A 21,251-nucleotide genomic window follows, 5' to 3' on the forward strand; every position below is an offset into this window, starting at 1 on the left:
TCTGATGGATGTTTTCTTTGTAGGCTACAGAAAGTGAGATGGGAGACGTTGATTTAACAGGTCTTCCAGAAGCACCTGTAGACTCTGAAGATGAAGAAGAAGAAGAGGATGAAGATATTGACAGAACTTCAGATCCGCTTCTAGGGCGAGATGTTGTACGAGAGTGCCTTGAGAAAGAGCCTGCAGATAAAACTGATGATGATATTGGTGAGGAGAAAAAAAAAAAGTCTTTATGTAAAACTGTATCATGTAACATCTGTAAGAGAAGCATGTCTGAAAACTGTTTGAGTTAGTTAAATGTATATCCTTATAATTATGAATGACACCTTCCAGGGATCACTTTGCTCTAGTGATACTGCTCATTGAATGATATCTCCTCTTACTATCTGAGAGAGCATTTGTTCTGAGAAACTAAGTATTTTAAAAAACAGTCTTTGAGATGCTTAAGATGTTAAGTATTACAGTCATTGTGTGTGTTGATATAAGGGAGGGATAGGTAGCAAGGTAATTTTGACTGCCTGAATTAGTTATTAAATGTCAAAGAGAATATACTATTACTGCAGTATAGATTTACGTAACTGTAAACCGGAAAACATTTAAGATGAAAATAATTTACTGCAATGTTTAACTAGAAATTGGCATTAGTTTAATAGTAAAAATTTGCATTATGCTGTACTTCAGATTACTTCTCTAAACACTGGAAAATCATTTCATGCTCCAATCAAGCTTATAATTACTGTACTGTAAGGTATTTTTAATTTTTCTAAATGTTTGAAGCTGAAGTGCCTTTACACTCTAGCCACACTGCGGCCATAAAAGTCAATCAGAACAGGATCAAGACTCTAGAGCCGAGTTCCGGTTGTTGATGACAAAATGCATACTGGGCTCATTTAGCCACAGGCACTAACGGGGATTATAACACCTCTGGGCAATTTTTCCATGAATTTAACTGAGATTTGATATACCTGTGGAGGGTAAGGTACGTAAGGAACCCCTGGGCCTTGCAGTCTTCATACCAATGTTTCCTTTGTCTAACAGAGCAATTATTGGAATTTATGCATCAACTCCCTGCCTTTGCAAACATGACTATGTCTGTGAGAAGAGAACTTTGCTCAGTGATGATATTTGAAGTAGTAGAGCAAGCAGGAGCCATCATACTTGAAGACGGCCAAGAAGTAAGTTGTTGCTTACAACACAGTTTGAGTGCTATAGCAGTAGGTTAGCAAGGGCATCCGGGGGTGAGGGGCTGGAAAATCTGTTTCCCGTATCCACAACTCTCCCACACCTGAAAGTTAGAGAATGCTTCTCTCACTGTGACCCATATCCAAAATCCTCAAACCTTAGCCCATCCCTTTGGGAGATTCTGCCTGTGTATTACTATCGTGTTCAAGACTTCAACATGGCCAAGTAGAGCCATAAAACAGCACTTACCTGACAACAGCATACAGAATGCTAACATTTGGAGGAGTTTATTTCAAAGATTATTTGTGGTGTAGAAGAATGCATCATTCCCATTGGTAAAATAACCTTCCTCTTATTATGTATTTTTTAAAAATACTAACATGGAGAGGTATCCTTGCCCAACAATGTAGGTATCATAACATAAACGTCTAAATTAGGAGCAGTTTCCATACATATTCAGTGGGAGGAGACGGGTGTTCAAATTAGTCAGTGGTCAGGCTCCCAACATAGGTGCTCTGATTCACTATCTTGAAATCGCTCGCTGTCCTTGGATCAGGACATCTGGAATGGCCACAGCAGGTCATCCCTCTCGTCTCTGGTAGTGACCAAGTGGGTACCCAGGGGAAGAGTCTTCATTCTCACTAAATGGTATAAATATGTTGTAGTAATTAGCCCACTGATTAAAAAAAGCAATCTATTCATCAGCATTCCTCCCTACTGAATTAGTTCTGAAATGAATGAAGAATGCTGAAAAGCATTCTTGTTTCAGTCATCTTTATTGCTTGCCTTACAGTGCGCATTTTGAGTGAATTAAGTGTTGCAAAACTGTTGTGACAACAAACTGGAGACTGCAAGAATAACCCTTTCTGAGATAAGAGCATTGGAATGGCTTATAAAAGATGTTGAATTAGCTCCACTTTTTAAATTTGTTTTTTACTTCCTCTAGCTCGATTCTTGGTATGTTATTTTAAATGGCACAGTGGAAATCAGCTATCCTGATGGGAAGAGTGAGAGTCTCTGTATGGGAAACAGTTTTGGGATTACTCCCTCTCTGGACAAACAGTACATGAATGGAGTGGTCAGAACCAAAGTAGATGATTGTCAGGTAAGATTACAATTCTATAGAACTACCTCGTATTTTTAAGCATCTAGTAAAAGGAACTACTTTTGTCTTAAGGCATGATCTTTATTCCAGGAGCAGCAAAAAGGAGGTTGGTATTTTATGGGTCAAGGGCTCTGTTGATGTTGAGTTAATTGTACACTCTTTAGTACCTGGGATTTACTTCACGCTGCTGCTGTGTGCGAAACAGGAACTTCTGCTTTGTGCTGAAACATAAGCTTGGCCCACCCCAGTCGTGCTGTGTATGTGGTTGACATGCAGTAAGAGCAGATAAATAGAAAATACCCATTTCCACTTCTTACAGGCTTTGTCCTCTATATGTTTAGCCCATTCAAACAACTTTTTGGTGATGTAAGAAGGTGACCAGTTCTATGTGTCTTCTATTTCTGACTTTCTCTGTCATGTAGTTGGGCAGAACAGGGTGGGGTTGGTATCAAATGCTGCGCTACCGTGACTGTGTCGAAGCAGCCCAGAGATGGGGTTACGTTCATGTTTTGGGTATTTATTAACAATCCCATGTTGTCTGGGGGCAGTTTGTGTGTATAGCCCAGCAAGACTACTGGAGGATTCTGAATCACGTGGAAAAAAACACTCATAAAGTGGAGGAAGAAGGAGAAATTGTTATGGTAAAGGAGCACAGAGAGCTGGATCGCAGTGGAACCAGAAAAGGACATATAGTTATCAAGGTGAATTTCTTTCTATGGTTTCCATTAATCCATTAAACTTTTATTTATTAGTAAATAAATACAGTTTTCAGTTTGATTCTAGAACACAATACTCAATTTTGTCTGTCTCAGCTCAAAAAAATTGATTGGAAGGAATTTATATTATTTTACAAATTTACTTCCATCTCCCTTTTAATAAAGTTAGACCTCTTCAGCACATATATTGAGTTTTGTATTGGGAGCACCCTTGGCGCGTCTTTATGTATTGACCTGTTTTTTGTAACCTGGAAGAGGAACTTAAACTGTTTATTAAAAATAAAATTAAGGGAAGTTACTAATTGTTTTAGCCAGGTATTACCTATGCAAAATATTTGGGCTGAGAGAAGCATGAAGATTTGATTTAAAGATGTTAGTGTATTTTCTCCTGAGTTTGCCATAGCTGAAATTTGAAAAGAGTTCAAAAGGGTTCATACTGTTCACATGGTTTTACATTAAGATACTGTCTAGAGAGAGGTAGTGACGAGAGAGATCAGTTATTTCTTGCATTTAATTTTTAAGGCAACACCCGAGCGACTCATTATGCACTTAATAGAAGAACATTCTATTGTGGATCCAACCTACATCGAAGATTTCCTTTTAACGTACAGAACATTTCTAACAAGCCCCTTGGAAGTTGGAAATAAACTCTTGGAATGGTTCACAGTGGACAGCCTCAGGGATAAGGTTGGTTTGAGTCTGAAAGATTAGTATTTCTGGTGAAAATGTCTGCAAATTGATTCTGTTTTGTGTTGCTGATAAACTAGGATTATGCTCCAGCTATTGTATACGACCGATTTTAAAGCAAAGTATTTTTTGCTAGTATCAAGACAGGATTCTCCAGTGTGTTGTATGCGTATAGTGTACTACTCTGAATTAGGTGTGACACTGCTTCTCTTCTGCAGAATGATAAATACTGTTTTCTCTTTAATTTAAAGATGTAAATGCCAGCCTCTGAAATCCCTTTTCACCAGAAACGCAGGGAAATTGCGTTCGTGATCTCTTGGACATACCATCTTTCTTTTCACAACAGCATTGTGCTTGTCTTCCATGATTTGCTACTGTAGAGCTTTTCAGTGTATTGAGCACATTTTGTTGGAGCAGCTTATTACAAACTCTGCAATTAAAATAAACTCTGCTCAAGACAGGTGCAGTTGATAAAAATGCTTCCATAAATAGAAACGAGGTTCAACTCTGTGTAACCATATGCACATACACATGAAAAATGTTCATAGTCTGGAACTTGTATCCATGTCCAATTTGTTGAAAATTGCGGCAGTAAAAGTCTTAGCCAGGGGTTTTACGTGTTCTAGCTTTGAGCTGAAGGAAACCCAACAGACTATCAAAATGCTGTGGTTTTTTGCGTAGGAAATTGCCTGGGGTCTTTTGCTGTGGTTACTGCTTCTCTTCTTACCTTTTTCCATGCTGTTCATTTTGGCAACTGCTGTTTTTTAAGAAAAGGAAAGTAAAAGAAAACTCTCTCAGCAAATAGAAGAGGAAATTGTTTATTTTTAGAAGAGAAACTGCTATAGATTAACCTTTTTTATAACATGAATGGATAAAAGAGTTGTCAGACTGACTTAATCATGAATGGTAGTCACTTTGTAGCACGTAAAAAAGCAACCTGAAGATTTAACTAGAAGTTCTTAAAAGAAAGGTTTTTATTATCACAATGTACTTCCTAGAACTTTCTTTTAAGGAGATCATTAAGATGCTTTAAAAAAGATAAGTTTTATAAACAGCATAAGGAAGAATTAACTGAAGATGGATTTGTGCACCAGTAAGTACCGGGTGATGTAGCCAATGAGGTACAAAAATGTTTGATTTTTTTTATTTTTCATTTGTTTCCACAAATAAAGGAAAAGAGAAGATGATTTCAAGTGTAAATGCCTTCTGTTTCTGTTTGTTAACGGATGCAGTAATCCGTCATATGTTGTTCTGCTATGTCCTTGTATTCTTCTTTGCTTATAGATTAAAGCGTAGAGGAGAAGAATCATAGGTACCTTTATATATACCTAACTTTTTCTTCACAGGTTACCAGAGTGGTCTTACTGTGGGTGAACAATCATTTTAATGACTTTGAAGGAGATCCTGCTATGACTCGATTCCTGGAAGAATTTGAAAAGAACTTGGAAGATACGGTAGGAGCAAAAAAAGAATGACTGTCATACTTTCTAAGGTTTCACGTTTTCATTTTCCATGTGTTACTGGTGACTAACACGTTGTAGTCTCTAAGTCTAACAGTCAATAGATGGCTTTTAATGTAGGCATATTTGTTCTTAAATATATATTTAGATATAAAGTCCATATAAAATAGTACATATGGCACTCATTTATGTGTTTTTGCACTACTGCAAAAGAGGGTGAGGTTTATTTAGTAAGATTTGGATACATGGCATCCTAAGTCCTTTCTCTGGCACTTGGTTTTTTGGTTTTTTGGTTTGTTTTTTTTTGGTTGTTTTTTTTTTTTTTTTTCCCCCACAACTGTTTTTCCATTTCTAGTAAAAGAAACATTGTGCCCCATTTTGTGTCTTCTCTGTTACAGAAAATGAAAGGACATCTCAGATTGCTGAATATTGCCTGTGCTGCCAAAGCAAAATGGAGACAAATTACCCTGCAAAAACCTTCTAGAGATTCACCACTGTTCTTCAGCCTCCTTGGAGGAAGCGACAAGGGTTTTGGTATTTTTGTAGAGACTGTGGAAATGGGCAGTAAAGCAGCAGAAGCTGGACTGAAGCGTGGTGACCAGGTAAAAAGAATAAAGTTCATTTAAAATATCCATCTCTTATTTTATTTTTTAAAAAAATCTGGTTCAACCAACTGTAGTGTTCCCAACAAAAAGAATATGCTGTTTACTAAAAGCAAACAACTGGATAGTATTCTATTGTGAATGCCACAGTTCAGCTTCAGTTTCCATGCGTTAAATGGGTTTCTATTAAATAGCTTTCAAAGTATTTAAAATATTTAAATATTTCAAAAACAGAATGGGAAAAGAAACCAAATTGTGGTTATTCTAGGAAACTTTCTGATTGGCAATATGGTTAAGTTGAAGCTATCAGGTTGTTTTGTTGGATTGATTCCCACCTAGTGTAAATCATCCCAGTTTCCTGAGGCTGATGGGGCGATGATAGTTCACACCAGGTGAAGGTCTGGCCTTTGAGGTAACATCAGTTCTACGGCTCATGATCCACCATTTTTGATTTGGGTGCAGCTCCTAATTGTGAGAATGTCATGTTATGACAGAAAATAAATTGGGCTAAAGCATTTGTCAGTGAGAAATGGAGGTCCCAGCTTGTTTACAGGATATAACTTCACTGACATGATGAAAATAGTTATTTTACAAGGAATGTTTTCATTCTACAACTGCTGTAAAGATGATACGATAACTTCTGGAAAGTTCTTACTGTGCCTGTATTATCACCTTTGTAACTCTGTTGTAAACAGTTGTTCTCCTAATAGTTCAATTTTTATTTCTTCCTAAAGATAATGGAAGTAAATGGACAGAATTTTGAGAACATTACCTTTGTAAAAGCTCTGGAAATCTTAAGGAACAACACTCATCTCTCCATTACTGTAAAAACAAACATTTTTGGTGAGTAGACTTTATATATAATGTATTTTTGTGTATGTGGAGAAAACTCCGGTGTTTCTGACTGTAGAAGTGCAATAAGATTCCACCTTTTCTAGGTGGAATCTTTTCTAGGAGCGAAAAGTTGTGCAGAAGTCCCCTCATTGTGCCTCCATGTGCTCCAATAAGTTCTTGTGTGCCAAGGGCTGCACGTTGAGTGGCACAAAGCCAGCATAGCCAGCTCTTTACTCCCTGAGAAATCCTCAAATGACTGTTTAAGCGGCTTTAGTGTCTCTTCGTGCGATAGGGCTGAAAGAGAGCCAAGGGATCTGGGCCAAAATATTTTTGCCAAGAAACAGCAAAAATGTAAAACTGGGCTTTCATAAAACTTTTTATAATGGCTGTAAGAACGATAGGTTAAATTGCCTTTATATCTAAAATTGAGAAGGAGATATAAAAAGTGGTATGACATATAAATGTTGGCTTTTAATTGTCAATGTGAATATAAACACATAAATACCTCTTTAAAATCTCAGTCGAACCATCTGTCCTTTTTCCATAATCCTGTTCAGGCAACAGAATAACCATTGCTACAGAAAGAACGAGACTGTGCACAAGATAGCTCCTTCCTCTGTAGTTATATGAGAGACCTGATGGTTTCCTTTTCTTATTTTCTTCCTCCAGTTAGTTGCACTTGTTCACTATTGATTTTATTTTCAATTATTATTTTCTGTTTATCACTGTGCAGGTAAAAAATTTCAAGATCCTAGCAGTTGCTTATTGGCATAATAGGAAAACTATGATATAGTTCCCATCATGGAAGCATGGTGGGATGACTCACACAACTGGAGCGCTGCAATGGATGGCTATATCCCTTCTGAAGAGTTTAGGCAAGGAAGGAGAGGCGGTGGGGTAGCCCTGTGTGTTAGGGAGTGTTTTGATTGTCTAGAGCTTAATGATGGTGACGATAGGGTTGAGTGTTGATGGGTAAGAATCAGGGGTGTCCTGGTTTCGAAGGCCAACAAGGCAAATAACGTGGTGGGATTCTGTCATAGACCACCCAACCAGGATGAAGAGGCAGATGAAATATTCCATAAGCAGCTGGGAGAAGTTTCACAATTGCTAGCCCTTGTTCTCATGGGGGACTTCAACTTACCAGATGCCTGCTGGAAATACAATACAGCAGAGAGGAAACAGTCTGGGAGGTTGCTGGAGTGTGTGGCAGAGACCTTCCTGACGCAGCTGGCGAGGGAGCCAACTAGGGAAGGTGCCCGCTGGACCTGTTGTTTGTGAACAGAGGAGGACTTGTGGGTGATGTGACGGTTGGAGGCTGTCTTGGGCACAGCGATCACAAAATGATGGAGTTTTTGATTCTTGGGGAAGTGAGGAGAGGGGTCAGCAGAACTGCTGCTACCTTGGATTTCCGGAGGGCAGACTTTGGCCTGCTTAGGAGCTTGGTTGCCCTCTCAAGGAGTCCCTTGAGAGGCAGTCCTGAAGGGGAAAGGGGTCCAGGAAGGCTGGACATTCTTCAAGAAGGAAATCTTAAAGGCACAGGAGCAGGCTGTCCCCATGTGCCGAAAGATGAGCTGGCGGGGAAGAAGGGGAAGAAGACTGGCCTGACTGAACAGAGAGCTTTGGCTGGAACTCAGGAAAAAAAGGAGAGTTGATGACCTTTGGAAGAAGGGGCAGGCAACTCAGGAGGACTACAAAGGTGTCGTGAGGTTATGTAGGGAGAAAATTAGAAGGGTCAAAGCCCAACTAGAACTTAATCTGGCTGCTGCTGTAAAAGACAATAAGAAATGTTTCTATGAATACATTAGCAACAAAAGGAGGACTAAGGAGAATCTCCATCCTTTATTGGACGCGGGGGGAAACATAGTGACAAAGGATGAGGAAAAGGCTGAGGTACTTAATGCCTTCTTTGCCTCAGTCTTTAATAGTAAGACCAGTTGTTCTCTGGGTACCCAGCCCCCTGAGCTGGAAGACAGGGACAGGGAGCAGAATGAAGCCCCCATAATCCAAGGGGAGATAGAGACCTGCTACACCACTTAGACACACTACTACAGAGACCTGCTACACCACTTAGACACGCACAAGTCTATGGGGCCGGATGGGATCCACCCAAGGGTACTGAGGGAGCTGGCGGAAGTGCTCACCAAGCCACTTTCAATCCTTTGTCAGCAGTCCTGGCTAACCGGGGAGGTCCCAGTTGACTGGAGGTTAGCAAATGTGATGCCCATCTACAAGAAGGGCTGGAAGGAGGATCTGGGGAACTACAGGCCTGTCAGTCTGACCTTGGTGCCAGGGAGGATTATGGAGCAGATCATCTTGAGCGCCATCACACGGCATGTACAGGACAACCAGGTGATCAGGCCCAGTTAGCATGGGTTTATGAAAGGCAGGTCCTGCTTGACTAACCTGATCTCCTTCTGTGACAAGGTGACCTTAGTGGATGAGGGAAAGGCTGTGGGTGTTGTCTACCTAGACTTCAGTAAAGCCTTTGACATGGTTTCCCACAGCATTCTCCTGGAGAAACTGGCTGCTCATGGCTTAGATGGGCGTACGCTTCGCTGGGTAAAAAAAACTGGCTGGATGGCTGGGCCCAAAGAGTGGTGGTGAACAGAGTTTACTCCAGTTGGTGGCCGGTCACAAGTGGTGTTCCCCAGGGCTCAGTATTGGGGCCAGTCCTGTTTAATATCTTTACCAATGATCTGGATGAGGGGGTTGAGTGTGCCCTTGGTAAGCTTGCAGATGATGCAAAGTTAGGTGGGAGTGTTGAACTGCTCAAGCACAGGAAGGCTCTGCAGAGGGACTTGAACAGGCTGGGTCAATGGGCTGAGGCCAGGTGTATGAGGTTCAACAAGGCTCAGTGCCGGGTCCTGCACTTGGGTCACAACAACCCCATGCAACGCTACAGGCTTGGGGCAGAGTGGCTGGAAAGCTGCCCGGCGGAAAAGGACCTGGGGGTGTTGGTCGACAGCTGGCTGAATATGAGCCAGCAGGGTGCCCAGGTGGCCAAGAAGGCCAATGGCATCCTGGCTTGTGTCGGGAACAGTGTGGCCAGCAGGAGTAGGGCAGTGACCGTGCCCCTGTACTCGGCACTGGTGAGGCCGCACCTCAAATGCTGCGTTCAGTGTTGGGCCCCTCACTCCAAGAGAGACATTGAGGGGCTGGAGCGTGTCCAGAGAAGGGCAACGGAGCTGGGGAAGGGTCTGGAGCACAAGGCTGATGGGGAGCGGCTGAGGGACCTGGGGTTGTTTAGCCTGGAGAGAAGGAGGCTGAGGGGAGACCTCATCGCTCTCTACAGCTGCCTGAAAGGAGGGTGTAGAGAGGTGGGGTCGGTCTCTTCTCCCAGGTAACAAGGGATGGGACGAGAGGAAATGGCCTCAAGTTGCGCCAGGGGAGGTTTTGGTTGGATATTAGGAAAAATTCCTTTACTGAAAGAGTCATCAAGCATTGGAAGAGGCTGCCCAGAGATGTGGTGGAGTCCCCATCCCTGGAGGTATTTAAAAGATGTGTAGACGTGGTGCTTAGGGACATGGTGTAGTGGTGGACTTGGCAGTGCTAGGTTAACGGTTGGACTTGATGATCTTAAAGGTCTTTCCCAACCTAAACGATGCTATGATTCTGTAATTTCAAAAAAGCACAAAACAACCATGGTAACCGGTGGTCCAGACTAATGTGAAGTGACATAAAATAAAGCATAACTGTAAGTGGGGCAGTGATAGATTGTTCATTTGTATTATAAATGTAAACAAGGTACTTTTATGAGTGGGTTCTCACCTTTTCTCTTCCTGCTAGCCGATAGAATTTCAGGGTGATGTCCCTGATACATTTTAATGAATTCATGTCTTGAAGCATCTTTTTCAACAGCGATAGTTATCCTGTGTTTTTAATTGAGTGCTAAGTGCCTGGTGCAATGAGCAATTCTTATATTTGAATCTATACTGTGAAGGCTTGTAGCCTTAAAATTTGTTACCTAATAGAAATATGCAATTTGGCTGGGACTCCTTATACATAAGGTCCTGGTTGTCTTGTTTGTAGGGACAATCTGAAAATTCGCTCTGTACAATTCTGCATTCTCCCACTATCACCATGTTTTCAACAGAAAATACTGAATTTTTGACTTGAATGATTTAAGAAGATTTAAAAAGATTTTTGAAAGATCTTTTAAAAAAATAATTTGTATTGATAAACCAATTTGAACAATTTGTTTTCACCTTTTATGTGTGGGAAGAAACACAGAACATAAACACTATCTTTTCCATGGAATTGTATCTTTGGGAATGTCAGTGTTGGTAATAGAGTGGCTTAGTTTGGTAAATGCAACAGGAAATTTGAGGTAGCTTCTGTTCAGTAGTATTACTTAAAGCAAACAAAGGCAGGTTTGGAAAATGTCAGTCTGTCTTGCAGTTATTCTTGAGGAAGCATCTGCGCTCCATTACCTAAAAGGTACAGACACAAAAGTCAATAAATACGTAGAGCTGATTGCCGCGAACGCAATGTTTCCTTATTATCTATCTGGTAACGGTAGACTAGCTCTATTAAATTTGCTGTGCTATGTGCTAATTTCAAAAGTAGTCAGGAGAACTCTGCTGTGCAGAATGTTTGATCATTTTTATTGAACCTTTAGGGGTTACTCTTTCTGCCAAGGTAATGAAAAGCAAAACTTAAATGGGAAGAGACCCACACCCTTAGAATCAAAATTAAAATGCAGTGTATTGCGTGGTTTGTAACTCTTTGGTTCGCTTTTTCTGCAGGCATGTGTGAAGGAAAATGTTTGAGGGGAAAGAAGAATTCACTGTGAAGTTTTAAGTGTGCAAAGGTAAATCACAATGATTGTATCTTCTCTTACAGTGTTTAAGGAGCTGCTCTGCAGGATAGGACAAGAGAAGAATGGAATTCCACATATTCCCAAAATTGCAGAAAAGAAAAACAACCGTTATTCCATCCCAGATATGCCTGGAGATGTGGAACAGATGTTTCCTCGTGAAAAAGGAAACAAGAAAATGAAAGCAAACACTGTATCTGGTGGGAGAAACAGAATCAGGAAAATTTTAGACAAGACCCGATTCAGCATCTTGCCTCCAAAACTGTTCAGGTTTGTCAGACTCTTCTGCTCAAAAAGTAATTGTTCCTTATTAAGTTGTGATATTTTAGTTGCTTAGTACCTTCAGTCATTATGTCCATGTTGCTTATGTTCTTAAAAAAATGCATCAAATCTGACCCATAAATGCAGAACAAGACCAAAATGTCTTTCTTCTCCCAGTGAACACTTTCAAATATGCTTTTCCTCTGTCCTTGTTTTGAAAGCCTGTCTACAACGTGTAATTAAAACATCTGAGTGCCATTATTGTTCTTAGTTTTGTTCGTCCCAAGATGAATATAAGGAGCTCAATGCACATAACTGAAACAAAATTGTTTTGCAGTGATGGTAGTGTGAGCCAGTCACAGGACGACAGCATCGTTGGGACTCGGCAGTGCAGACACAGCCTGGCCATCATGCCTATTCCGGGAACGCTCTCATCCAGTAGCCCTGACCTGTTGCAGCCTACAACTAGCATTCTGGATTTCTCTAATCCTTCAGGTAAAACAGCAGCATTAGCTTGACTTACAGGATGATTACAAGGCAGCTGGGTCAGGAGGAAAATTACATCTTTTACCAGCATCAAACATGCCGAGTGCAGCTACTTGTTTATCTTGTGGCCCTAACAGATCCAAACTGGGGATTCGCTGACAATCCAAACTGCCTGAACCTCTCTTGCCTGCTTTTTCGTAATGTGACACTTAGCTTGTTTTTACAAAGAAACGTATTTTGCCACCTCTGAGAGTCTTTGATTTACTGGAGTTTACCAGAGCTCTGGTAGAAGGAGGTTGTCCTTGTCTGCACCTTTCTCTTCTGTCATCTCTTCCCAATACCAGTACTCCTGGTGATTTGACTTGCCCATCCACCATCTCTGAGTATATATTTCAAGCAGTATTGTGGATAGGACTGCCATGGTACTAACATAGTGATACTAATGTTTAATGTTTTACAAACGTTACGTATATTCGACTGTATGTCTGAAAAACTGAAAAATGTTTTGAGAAGTGTAGTCTATGCTTTCATTGCTATTACTGTAGGAATACAGTTCATGGGGTGGCTGCAGGAGGCATTTGTTGTTATATGCAGCTGCCTGTAAACATGTCAAGTCAGAATCTTGTTCCCTATTTCAAGTGTAAGTTCTGTGCATAATTACATATTCTGTAAAGTGCCTTGGGGCTATGACTTACTTATGTTTATGTAAACTTGCAGATTTCCCCTTTAAAAGGGATGTACACAGATATATCCTATCAAGTGCATAAATATCCCCAGCAAATAAGTTCTCTTTTTGTTGCGGATCCAGGTTCTTGCCGTCTACATGAGCTACACACATGTTCTCTAAGAATCTTCATTTAATACTGTACAAGTTACTGTGTGTTACATACAATACTATACAAGCATAATATGAAATGTTGATAACTAGTCCTTCCTACCTTTACTTTAAGTTACTATAACAAATATGCTGTCATTTTTGAATGGTAGAGAAAACCAAAATATTTCTGACAGTGTACTACATACACTTGATAAGTTTTGTAAACATCTAAATCTTGATTTGGTGTTGACACAGTTTTTTTCTTTTTTTCCTGCCCGCAGCTGTTGGGTTTTACTGTAAGTATCCTGATGTATAGCATCCTGTAGACTTTAATATTGCATGGCTTGCCTGTTAAACTTAACACTTTAATACGTTGCGTTGACATAGTTATTACTGTTAGGGCATTAGATAGTCCTGTGCCCTGTAATCTTCCCTTAAATAAAACAAATCCATAGGTTCTCTTACGGGCACAGTGCTGTACTGAGGCTGAGACCTGCATTTTATTCCTATTTCTGCCACCGACACACTGAATGACCTTTGGCAGGTTACTTCGCTTCACCTTGCTTTAAAGGAATGAAGTTGCTTACATCCCTTTTACAGAAACTGAAGTTTTAGATGGTAACGTAGTTTGAGATTTAGTTTGTTCTTCTGTTGGAGACTATAACTAAAATTATGTGCATGCAAACTTGGAACGTATTTTGTATTGTTAACACAAGCCGAATAATGCATAAGAAAATAATTTTTATTAATGTTTACCTGCTTAAAAGCAAAGACCATGAAGACAGATGTGTGCTTGTAACATCAGTTTCCCTCACCTGTCACAAGTTACACCAAGTTTTGGTTGCATGGTGATTTTCTGCCCCCTGCCAAATTACATTCCAGTTTTTGGTTTTATACCTTGAGTGTATTCTGATTTTTAGGTATGTTTATACCGAGGTATATGTGTTTGCCTCTTTTGTTGATTTATTATGATTTTTATGAGTGCAGGCATTTCCCAAATTATTCAATGGGTCACTATCGCTTTCATAATATTTATTTTTCGCTTTTGTTGCCCCCATTCATGTATGCATGGAGCTTTTCAAATTCAACGAGTCCCCAACTATTAATGAGACTGTTCTGGTAATGTGATAGTCATAATAATGAAACTGTTAGTAGAATTAGTTTTCAATCAGATTTTTTTTTTTTAACACCCTGTTTCCTCCCATCTTCCAGTTTATTTACAGCTGATGTTGAGGCTTTCTTTTTTCCAATGGGTGGAAACTTTTGATGCTGAATCATAAACTACCTGCTTACTTTTTGCCTTGAAATTCCTGCTACTTGCCCCTATAACACCATTAAGTCCTGATGCAAGAAACAGTAACCCCAAGGTCACTGCCCCATTAAGGGAGATCTTCACTTCTTCCTTAAGCAGTGGATTTTGACAGAGAAAAATTAATGTATAGGCGATGGGGTAAGCAGCATGTAAAACTCAGTGCTCGGAGAGCTGCGGCTGGGAGGACCTCGATGCACAGCCCAGCAGGATGATTCGCCTGGCAGAAGTGCCAGTTCCCCTCGGGCAGAGGGACGCCTGGCCATTACCTCCCCGCAGCACTCGCTGCCCTGCGCGGCGATCTGGGAGCTCCCCTCGAGTGGCAGGTCACGTACCTCAATCCGCAGATCTGGCACTTATCGCCGAGGTCATTAAAGGCCAGTCAAATAACAGTGAGAGAAGCAAAGGGCTGTTTTGGAGGCTGTTGCTGTAATAACAGCCCTTCACTTCTCTCACTGGGAATCTCTGATGCAGGAGTTAGTGGCACGTCTGCCTCCGACGTGGTTTTTGAGTAGCTGCAGGCTCTGAAGACATGGCTGAGGGCTCAGCGAGAGCCTCCCACCTTCTCAGGTCTGCAGAAAACTTGTGAAGGTTTAGTCTTCAGAGTTTAGGGAGGGGAAGGACCGTGCTTCCCTGAGTTTTAAATTAGTGTGCGCTCTGACTCTTGACATTTTTTTTCCCCAATCAGTTTTATTTTGAAAATCAAGCCTTCTGTAATAACTAATGGAGCAGATTATTTCCAATCATCAAGCTGTAGATTAAACTTGTGTTTCTGTAGATATTTATTTCCTGCTGTAGGCTGCCTCAGATAAAGCTGTTCTCTAATGCGTTTATAATACATAAAATGTGCTATAAATAAGTACACTAGCCAAAGAATTAACTGCTGGCAGCAGCTTAGTTCCTTCAGGGTGAGAGAGGGAGTGTAAAAGTTTGCAGCTAGTTATGGGAGCAAGCAAATCTCCTTTCCTCTTCACGTCCTCCTGCCCGCAGCCCATCCATGCGTGCTCGATGGCTTCCTGTCCCCCGGAAGGGGACGCTGGCACGCACATTGATCCTGGCTCTCGCAAAGACGGAAGAGCCAAAGAAGGAATGATGCTGCCAAAGTTTTTGAGACGCGCTGAGAAGGACCGTGTACGGCTTAGTAATATATCTACATGTCTTATACTTCGATTGTGGTCATGGAACGATGAAGTAATTGAGTTGTGGAAATGCAGAGAGGAGAAGAGTCCTCTTTTTTTCCTCTCAAAGTTGAAGGAAATGACTGAATATTTTAACAAATATTTATCAAGTCCAGCATGGCTTTTTTTCTTGCTAGCTGCTTTTTGTTTTCTGGTTATCAAATGAGAGAGTAAATGACCTCATGTCTTTTCAAGGGACAAGTAACTTCATACACTAAAGGTGTTATTCTGTTATTTTAGATATTCCGGATCAAGTAATAAGAGTTTTCAAAGCAGATCAGCAGAGCTGTTACATTATCATCAGCAAAGACACTACAGCAAAAGAGGTTGTGAGTCACGCCGTCCACGAATTCAACTTGACGGGAGCCCCGGAGACCTACTCCCTCTGCGAAGTGTCTGTCAGCCCCGAGGGAGTCATCAAACAACGGAGACTCCCAGATCAGTTCTCAAAATTGGCCGACAGGATTCAACTCAATGGACGGTAAATGGGCCCTTGTGATTGCGGTTTGGATTTATTTGCCTTTTACGATTGAAATATCTGAAAGAAACATTGGGGAGGGATGTTTTAATTAAAATAGACAGGTGTCTATTGGAAGAACGAGCAAGTAAATGTCAGTAACTAACGCTTCCCTCTCCTCTTTTCTTCCTTGTTTCGCCTTCCTCTTCTGCACCCAAAAAACCCCCTCCCCAAATCTACAGCAAGCTTGCTTGATGACAGCTAAACTTAGCAGATCAGGATAACATATATAGTGGCTTACACTTAAAAAGAAAAAAGCTATATTTGTTCTGACACTTTCCACATGTATTTCAGGATTAAAGCATACAATTAATTTCTTTCTCGGTGATGTCATGTTGCAATGAACTGATACTAACCTGAGATAAATTCTTCCATTTCTATGTAAGCTATTGTGAATGTTTCTGAAAAGTTAAGTGCGTCAGTTTTATCTGATGACCTGATCCATACCAGAAGAAAGTTTATTAAGTAAAAAATTCTTTAGTCTTCTTTGCTAGGCAACAGGGGGAATTTATGAGGAATAAACTTTTGTATATCTGAAGTGATCTGCTTGGGACCATGGAAGTGAATTTTCCAGATACACTTTCATTTCCTGAATACTATGTGCTTCATGTAAATATTAATATGCCACACTAAATTTATGTAAGCGACCACACTGAATTTGTGTAAGAAATGGAGAAATACATTAACAAGAGATTTGTCACGACTAACGCCTATTTAAAATGTTATTTCACTGCTGAATTTACAAATGGAAAAGCAGCTGACCTTTTTCTGAAGGTGAAAGCTACAGCATAGTACAGAGTACAGTATAGAAAATATTAGCAGAGAGGTAGATTAAAACAGCTTTTGAAAGGTTTGGGGTTTTTTTTTCCTGCAGTAATGATGGTATTTTATACTAGCTGAAGTACAAGGTTATACTGTCCCTTCTTGCCTCTGCCTTTGCCTCTTACACTGGGTTGTCAACAGTAATGTGGAAATACTCTCACGTGAACACCCCTGCGGTGTCAGTGATGTCCACATTGATCGGTGCAGTTCAATGTCTTTGTGTCCACAAACCCTCTGAAGAGCATCTCTAATGTTTTATTGTAACTCAATTACTCTTTAGGTATTATCTAAAAAACAATATGGAGACAGAGACCTTGTGCTCAGATGAGGATGCTCAAGAGCTCCTGAGAGAAAGCCAAATTTCCCTCCTACAGCTGAGCACCATTGAGGTCGCCACTCAGCTTTCCATGAGAGACTTCGAGTTATTTCGCAATATTGAGCCTACTGAATACATCGATGACCTTTATAAGCTGGACTCCAAAACAGGAAATGCTCACCTGAAACAGTTTGAGGATGTCATAAATCAAGAGACGTTCTGGGTTGCCATGGAAATTTTAGCAGAGCCCAACCAACTCAAAAGAATGAAGATTATTAAGCATTTCATTAAAATTGCCCTCCACTGTCGAGAATGCAAGAACTTCAATTCCATGTTCGCGGTTATAAGGTAAAACACTTCCCATTTGTCAGATCTGATTTGTGCTGTCAAAGGCAATTCTGTTAATCTAAACGGAAAGAAAAGAAATAGGTATATCCTGAACAGATTACCGATGGTGCCGGCTGGCTTTAAGGGAATTACCAAGCTTTTGAAAAGCCAGACTGTACAAAGAGCTGTATTGTCGCTGCAGTCTTTTCCTTCCTCAGCCTCAGAAGTTCAGTCTTATTGCGGTGGTTGATGTAACTGTCTCTTCTTTAACTGTTACCTAGCAGGGAAAGAGAAGATTTGGACAAAAGCACTGTTTGATTGATGAACTTCAGAAACCTGCCTGAACACTGCTGTCATTTGCTGTGATTCTGGCACCCAATTTCCCTTCTTTTTTCAGTCATTGTTACTTTTTCAGTGTGCACTGAGTCATATCTGCGATGATGAGATTACTCTATTTCTTCCTTTCATTGTAAGGACTTCCTCAAATCAGTTTTGTTTTAGTTTAATTTTCCTTTTCATTCTTTCCTGTCATCTGCTTGCTTCTCTATTTTTTTCTCTTCATTTGCACACTTAGACTTTCTCTTCTGATTTATACTAGATGCTGCCACTTTAACAGCATGAGTTCAGCATTTTCTTTATTTGCAATTATCTCATACCCAGGTTTTACTTTTAAAAAAACCAACCAACCAAACCAAACCGCTGTGATTCATCAGACAAAGATCTGAATTCATGCTGTATCCCAGCACCAGCACTATCTTTGAAAATACCATTTTAAAATATTTTCTTCCATGTCTAGCCAGTTTATCAAATGGTATTGGCTTCTGTTTAGTCATACGTTAAAAAATTAATGAATTTCCTTAAAGGGTACTGGGCAACCATTGAGGCTGTGGCTACTCATTACATGGTGAATACACAAGTGGGTACTGAATCTAATTTCTATATTCTGCTCCCTCATTTCTCATGGTTTATTGTAGGTGGAGAAAATGACTCTTCCTGCTTCTTAGTTAAGTCTAATCAGGCCATGACTGAAGTGGGTTTTGGTCAAAAAAAAAAAAAGCAAAGAAATTAGCTTTTGTTTTACCCTTATTTCCAGAGGAATATGTTTTTGTTAGCATATGCCACAGGGGTTCTCTTTCTTGCCTTGCCTTGCATTGCGTATCAGCACGATGCCGTATGATTCATCGAATAGGAAGATAACCATCCTAATGTAGCCGATAAAAGAGGAGCCGTGTGGTGGCATATGTTTGATTTTTCACGCGAGAGAAGCCTTTGTTTGTGGTTTGACAATAGCATGGAGAGATCTGTATAAAAAAATAAATACAGAATGACTTTTTTGAAGCTTTCAAAATGAGAAAAAAATCTTCTTAGAATAGCAAATTCAGTAGTTGTATGATTCTGGATTTACTGATGAATGCTGGAGAATATCACTTCCCAGTTCTGCAGCTACAAGGACTTCGCAGTCATCGCAAAATTTCTTGAGCAAAGTTAGTGACAAATTATGATAGGGAGGATGGATATATTTCATGTTCTAGATTTTTTTTTTTTTTAAATTGCATCCAGATAATTCTGGATATATGTTTACTTAATGAGAATGAGGGCACAGTAGCAAGTTTTAGCGTATCTGCTGCTTCTAATTCTCAGTGTGCTGGTGCTCGTTTACAAACGCTCCAAACATATTCCTCCTGAGTCTTGCCTCTTTTGCTTGGAATAAGCTGTGCACTGTTCTCTCTTGCTACTGTAGCCGTGTATTCACCTCATTAATTTTTCACCCTTTTTGTCCTTATTGTGGTGTCCATTTTTACAGGAGAGAAGCGGTTCTTAAATTAAATGGGCGTCAGTACTGTGTTACAGAGAGGTTGTTTTGGCAGGCTAACTTGAAATTTGTTCCTTGTGAATAGGAAACAGTCATGCTTTTTACAGTTCTCGTTTTCACACGCTCACAAGAGTGAACAGTAGAGGTTTATTGTGATGAACTTGCAGCCTGGCGTTCACCCAGCTTTACAGTTAACCTTGTGAAAGCTATTTTTAATCCTTAAAACAAAAAACCAACCCTTTACTTCCTTATGAAAGGTGATGATTCCGCTAACAGCTAATAATGAAATGTGTCTGCCTTGCAGCGGATTAAATCTAGCACCAGTAGCACGGCTCAGAGGCACTTGGGAAAAGTTACCAAGCAAGTATGAAAAGCACCTCAGAGACCTTCAAGATCTTTTTGATCCATCTCGAAACATGGCAAAATACCGCAACATCCTTAGCAGCCAGAGCATGCAGCCTCCAATTATTCCACTTTTTCCTGTTGTCAAGAAGGATATCACATTTCTGCACGAAGGTAATGTCAAACACAGAGAAATAATAAACTAAGCGTTGAATACTTTAGCCCTTTCTTCAGTGCTCTGTGATTCAACAGATGTCTAAAAGAAGCTGCCACCGGTGGGATGCTTTTGAAGCGTCCCTTGTAGGAGTAAAATAAAATAGCACTCTGAATGCATAATGGCAGAGACTGATCCTAGACAAAAATTAAGAATTAAATGCATATTTTTAAAAGCAATGCTTAATCTTCATCAGCTGGTTTAGGGTGGAAGAGTAGGTGAGTGGTAGTTACACTACTTAAATTGTATTTCTCTTACAAAAACTTGTTGCTGCGATGTTTCTAGGTTTTCATTCTGTGTTGTGGCTTTCAGACAGCTACGATAGTATAACACCTCCTACTCTTGCCTTCAGCATTTTCAAAGGTTTTTGTTTAAACATTTCCATTTTTTTTTTTCCCTTTTACACAAAATTCTGTTCACAATTGGTTAAGGTGTTAAGCATTTCCAAATACGCCCAATTCTTGGTTGTGATGTTTCAGAACTAACTGAACTAATTCCAGAATGTGAACGCTGTCGATGTCAGTTCTGTATTAGTATTATTTTAACCCAGTGAATTTGGGCATAGTTCACTTACTCCTTTTTCCTCCTACTAATACTCGTTACTTTAGAAATAGATTAACAAGAGCAATGCTAGGTAGTCTGAGTGGGCCTGATTGTCCTTTGTGTTTTATCAGAGTTTCCTGTTTTCTTGCTGTTTTGATTAAAGCAGTTTTATTGATGGAGGGGCAGGGAGGGAGGAAGGGTAATGTGGGGGACTTAGAAACACATTGCCCATTAAAAAAGTATTTCTTACTCTCTCTTTTTTTTTTTTTCTCGTGTGTGTGTGTTTCAATTATGCAGGAAATGATTCTAAAGTGGATGGCCTGGTAAATTTTGAGAAACTCAGAATGATTGCCAAAGAAATTCGCCAAGTTGTCCGAATGACCTCAGCAAACATGGATCCGGCTGTAATGTTCAGACAAAGGTGTGCAATTTAGAAAGACAGTAGGATTGAAGGTTTCTCAGAGTGGGTAGGGATCTGGGTTTGTGTGTGCATCAGTACGTTAATATTTCATTGTGTAACTTACCATCGACATCTACCATCAGAACCGCAATCTTTATCAAATTACGGCAACACAATTGATGCTTCCAAGACCTGCTTTTAATGACTTAATAAACCAATTTGTTTTCTTTAAAAAGCAAAGAAGAATAGGTTCTAATTTTAATGATTCCTGGTTTTGCTAAATAAAATGTTAGTATCAGTAGAGTTTTGGGAGAGGTATAATATTAGGGAGGAAATTTTTTTATATATAAAAGCATCTGAATCACCCATGTATAAATGTGAAATTTTGCTTCAAAACAAAACTCCAATGATAACATATTAAAAACAAACAAAGTATCTTTTATTTGTTCTAAACACAGCTTGTTCCACCTACGTAATGTTTGATACGTTCAGGCTGTAAGCAGG

At 40.0% G+C, this 21,251-nt stretch overlaps 1 protein-coding gene across 4 annotated transcripts in view; it reads left to right on the top strand.

Moving 5' to 3' along the window:
- RAPGEF6 (Rap guanine nucleotide exchange factor 6) overlaps positions 1 to 21,251 on the top strand; it is a 138,498-nt gene that overhangs the window by 89,882 nt on the left and 27,365 nt on the right. For 2 of the 4 annotated variants that reach the window (XM_075510120.1, XM_075510122.1), the window contains exons 9-23: positions 24 to 207; positions 1,039 to 1,175; positions 2,129 to 2,287; positions 2,836 to 2,988; positions 3,526 to 3,690; positions 5,037 to 5,144; positions 5,549 to 5,752; positions 6,487 to 6,595; positions 11,429 to 11,672; positions 12,001 to 12,158; positions 13,248 to 13,262; positions 15,694 to 15,934; positions 17,073 to 17,456; positions 19,553 to 19,764; positions 20,645 to 20,768. In XM_075510120.1, coding sequence (XP_075366235.1) covers positions 24 to 207; positions 1,039 to 1,175; positions 2,129 to 2,287; positions 2,836 to 2,988; positions 3,526 to 3,690; positions 5,037 to 5,144; positions 5,549 to 5,752; positions 6,487 to 6,595; positions 11,429 to 11,672; positions 12,001 to 12,158; positions 13,248 to 13,262; positions 15,694 to 15,934; positions 17,073 to 17,456; positions 19,553 to 19,764; positions 20,645 to 20,768 — 2,597 coding nt within the window. The remainder of the gene's footprint in view (positions 1 to 23; positions 208 to 1,038; positions 1,176 to 2,128; positions 2,288 to 2,835; positions 2,989 to 3,525; positions 3,691 to 5,036; positions 5,145 to 5,548; positions 5,753 to 6,486; positions 6,596 to 11,428; positions 11,673 to 12,000; positions 12,159 to 13,247; positions 13,263 to 15,693; positions 15,935 to 17,072; positions 17,457 to 19,552; positions 19,765 to 20,644; positions 20,769 to 21,251) is intronic. The other 2 variants (XM_075510124.1, XM_075510121.1) reach the window with 1 other exon arrangement.

The sequence above is a fragment of the Mycteria americana genome, chromosome 8, assembly GCF_035582795.1.
Source record: "Mycteria americana isolate JAX WOST 10 ecotype Jacksonville Zoo and Gardens chromosome 8, USCA_MyAme_1.0, whole genome shotgun sequence".
NCBI lineage: Eukaryota > Metazoa > Chordata > Aves > Ciconiiformes > Ciconiidae > Mycteria > Mycteria americana.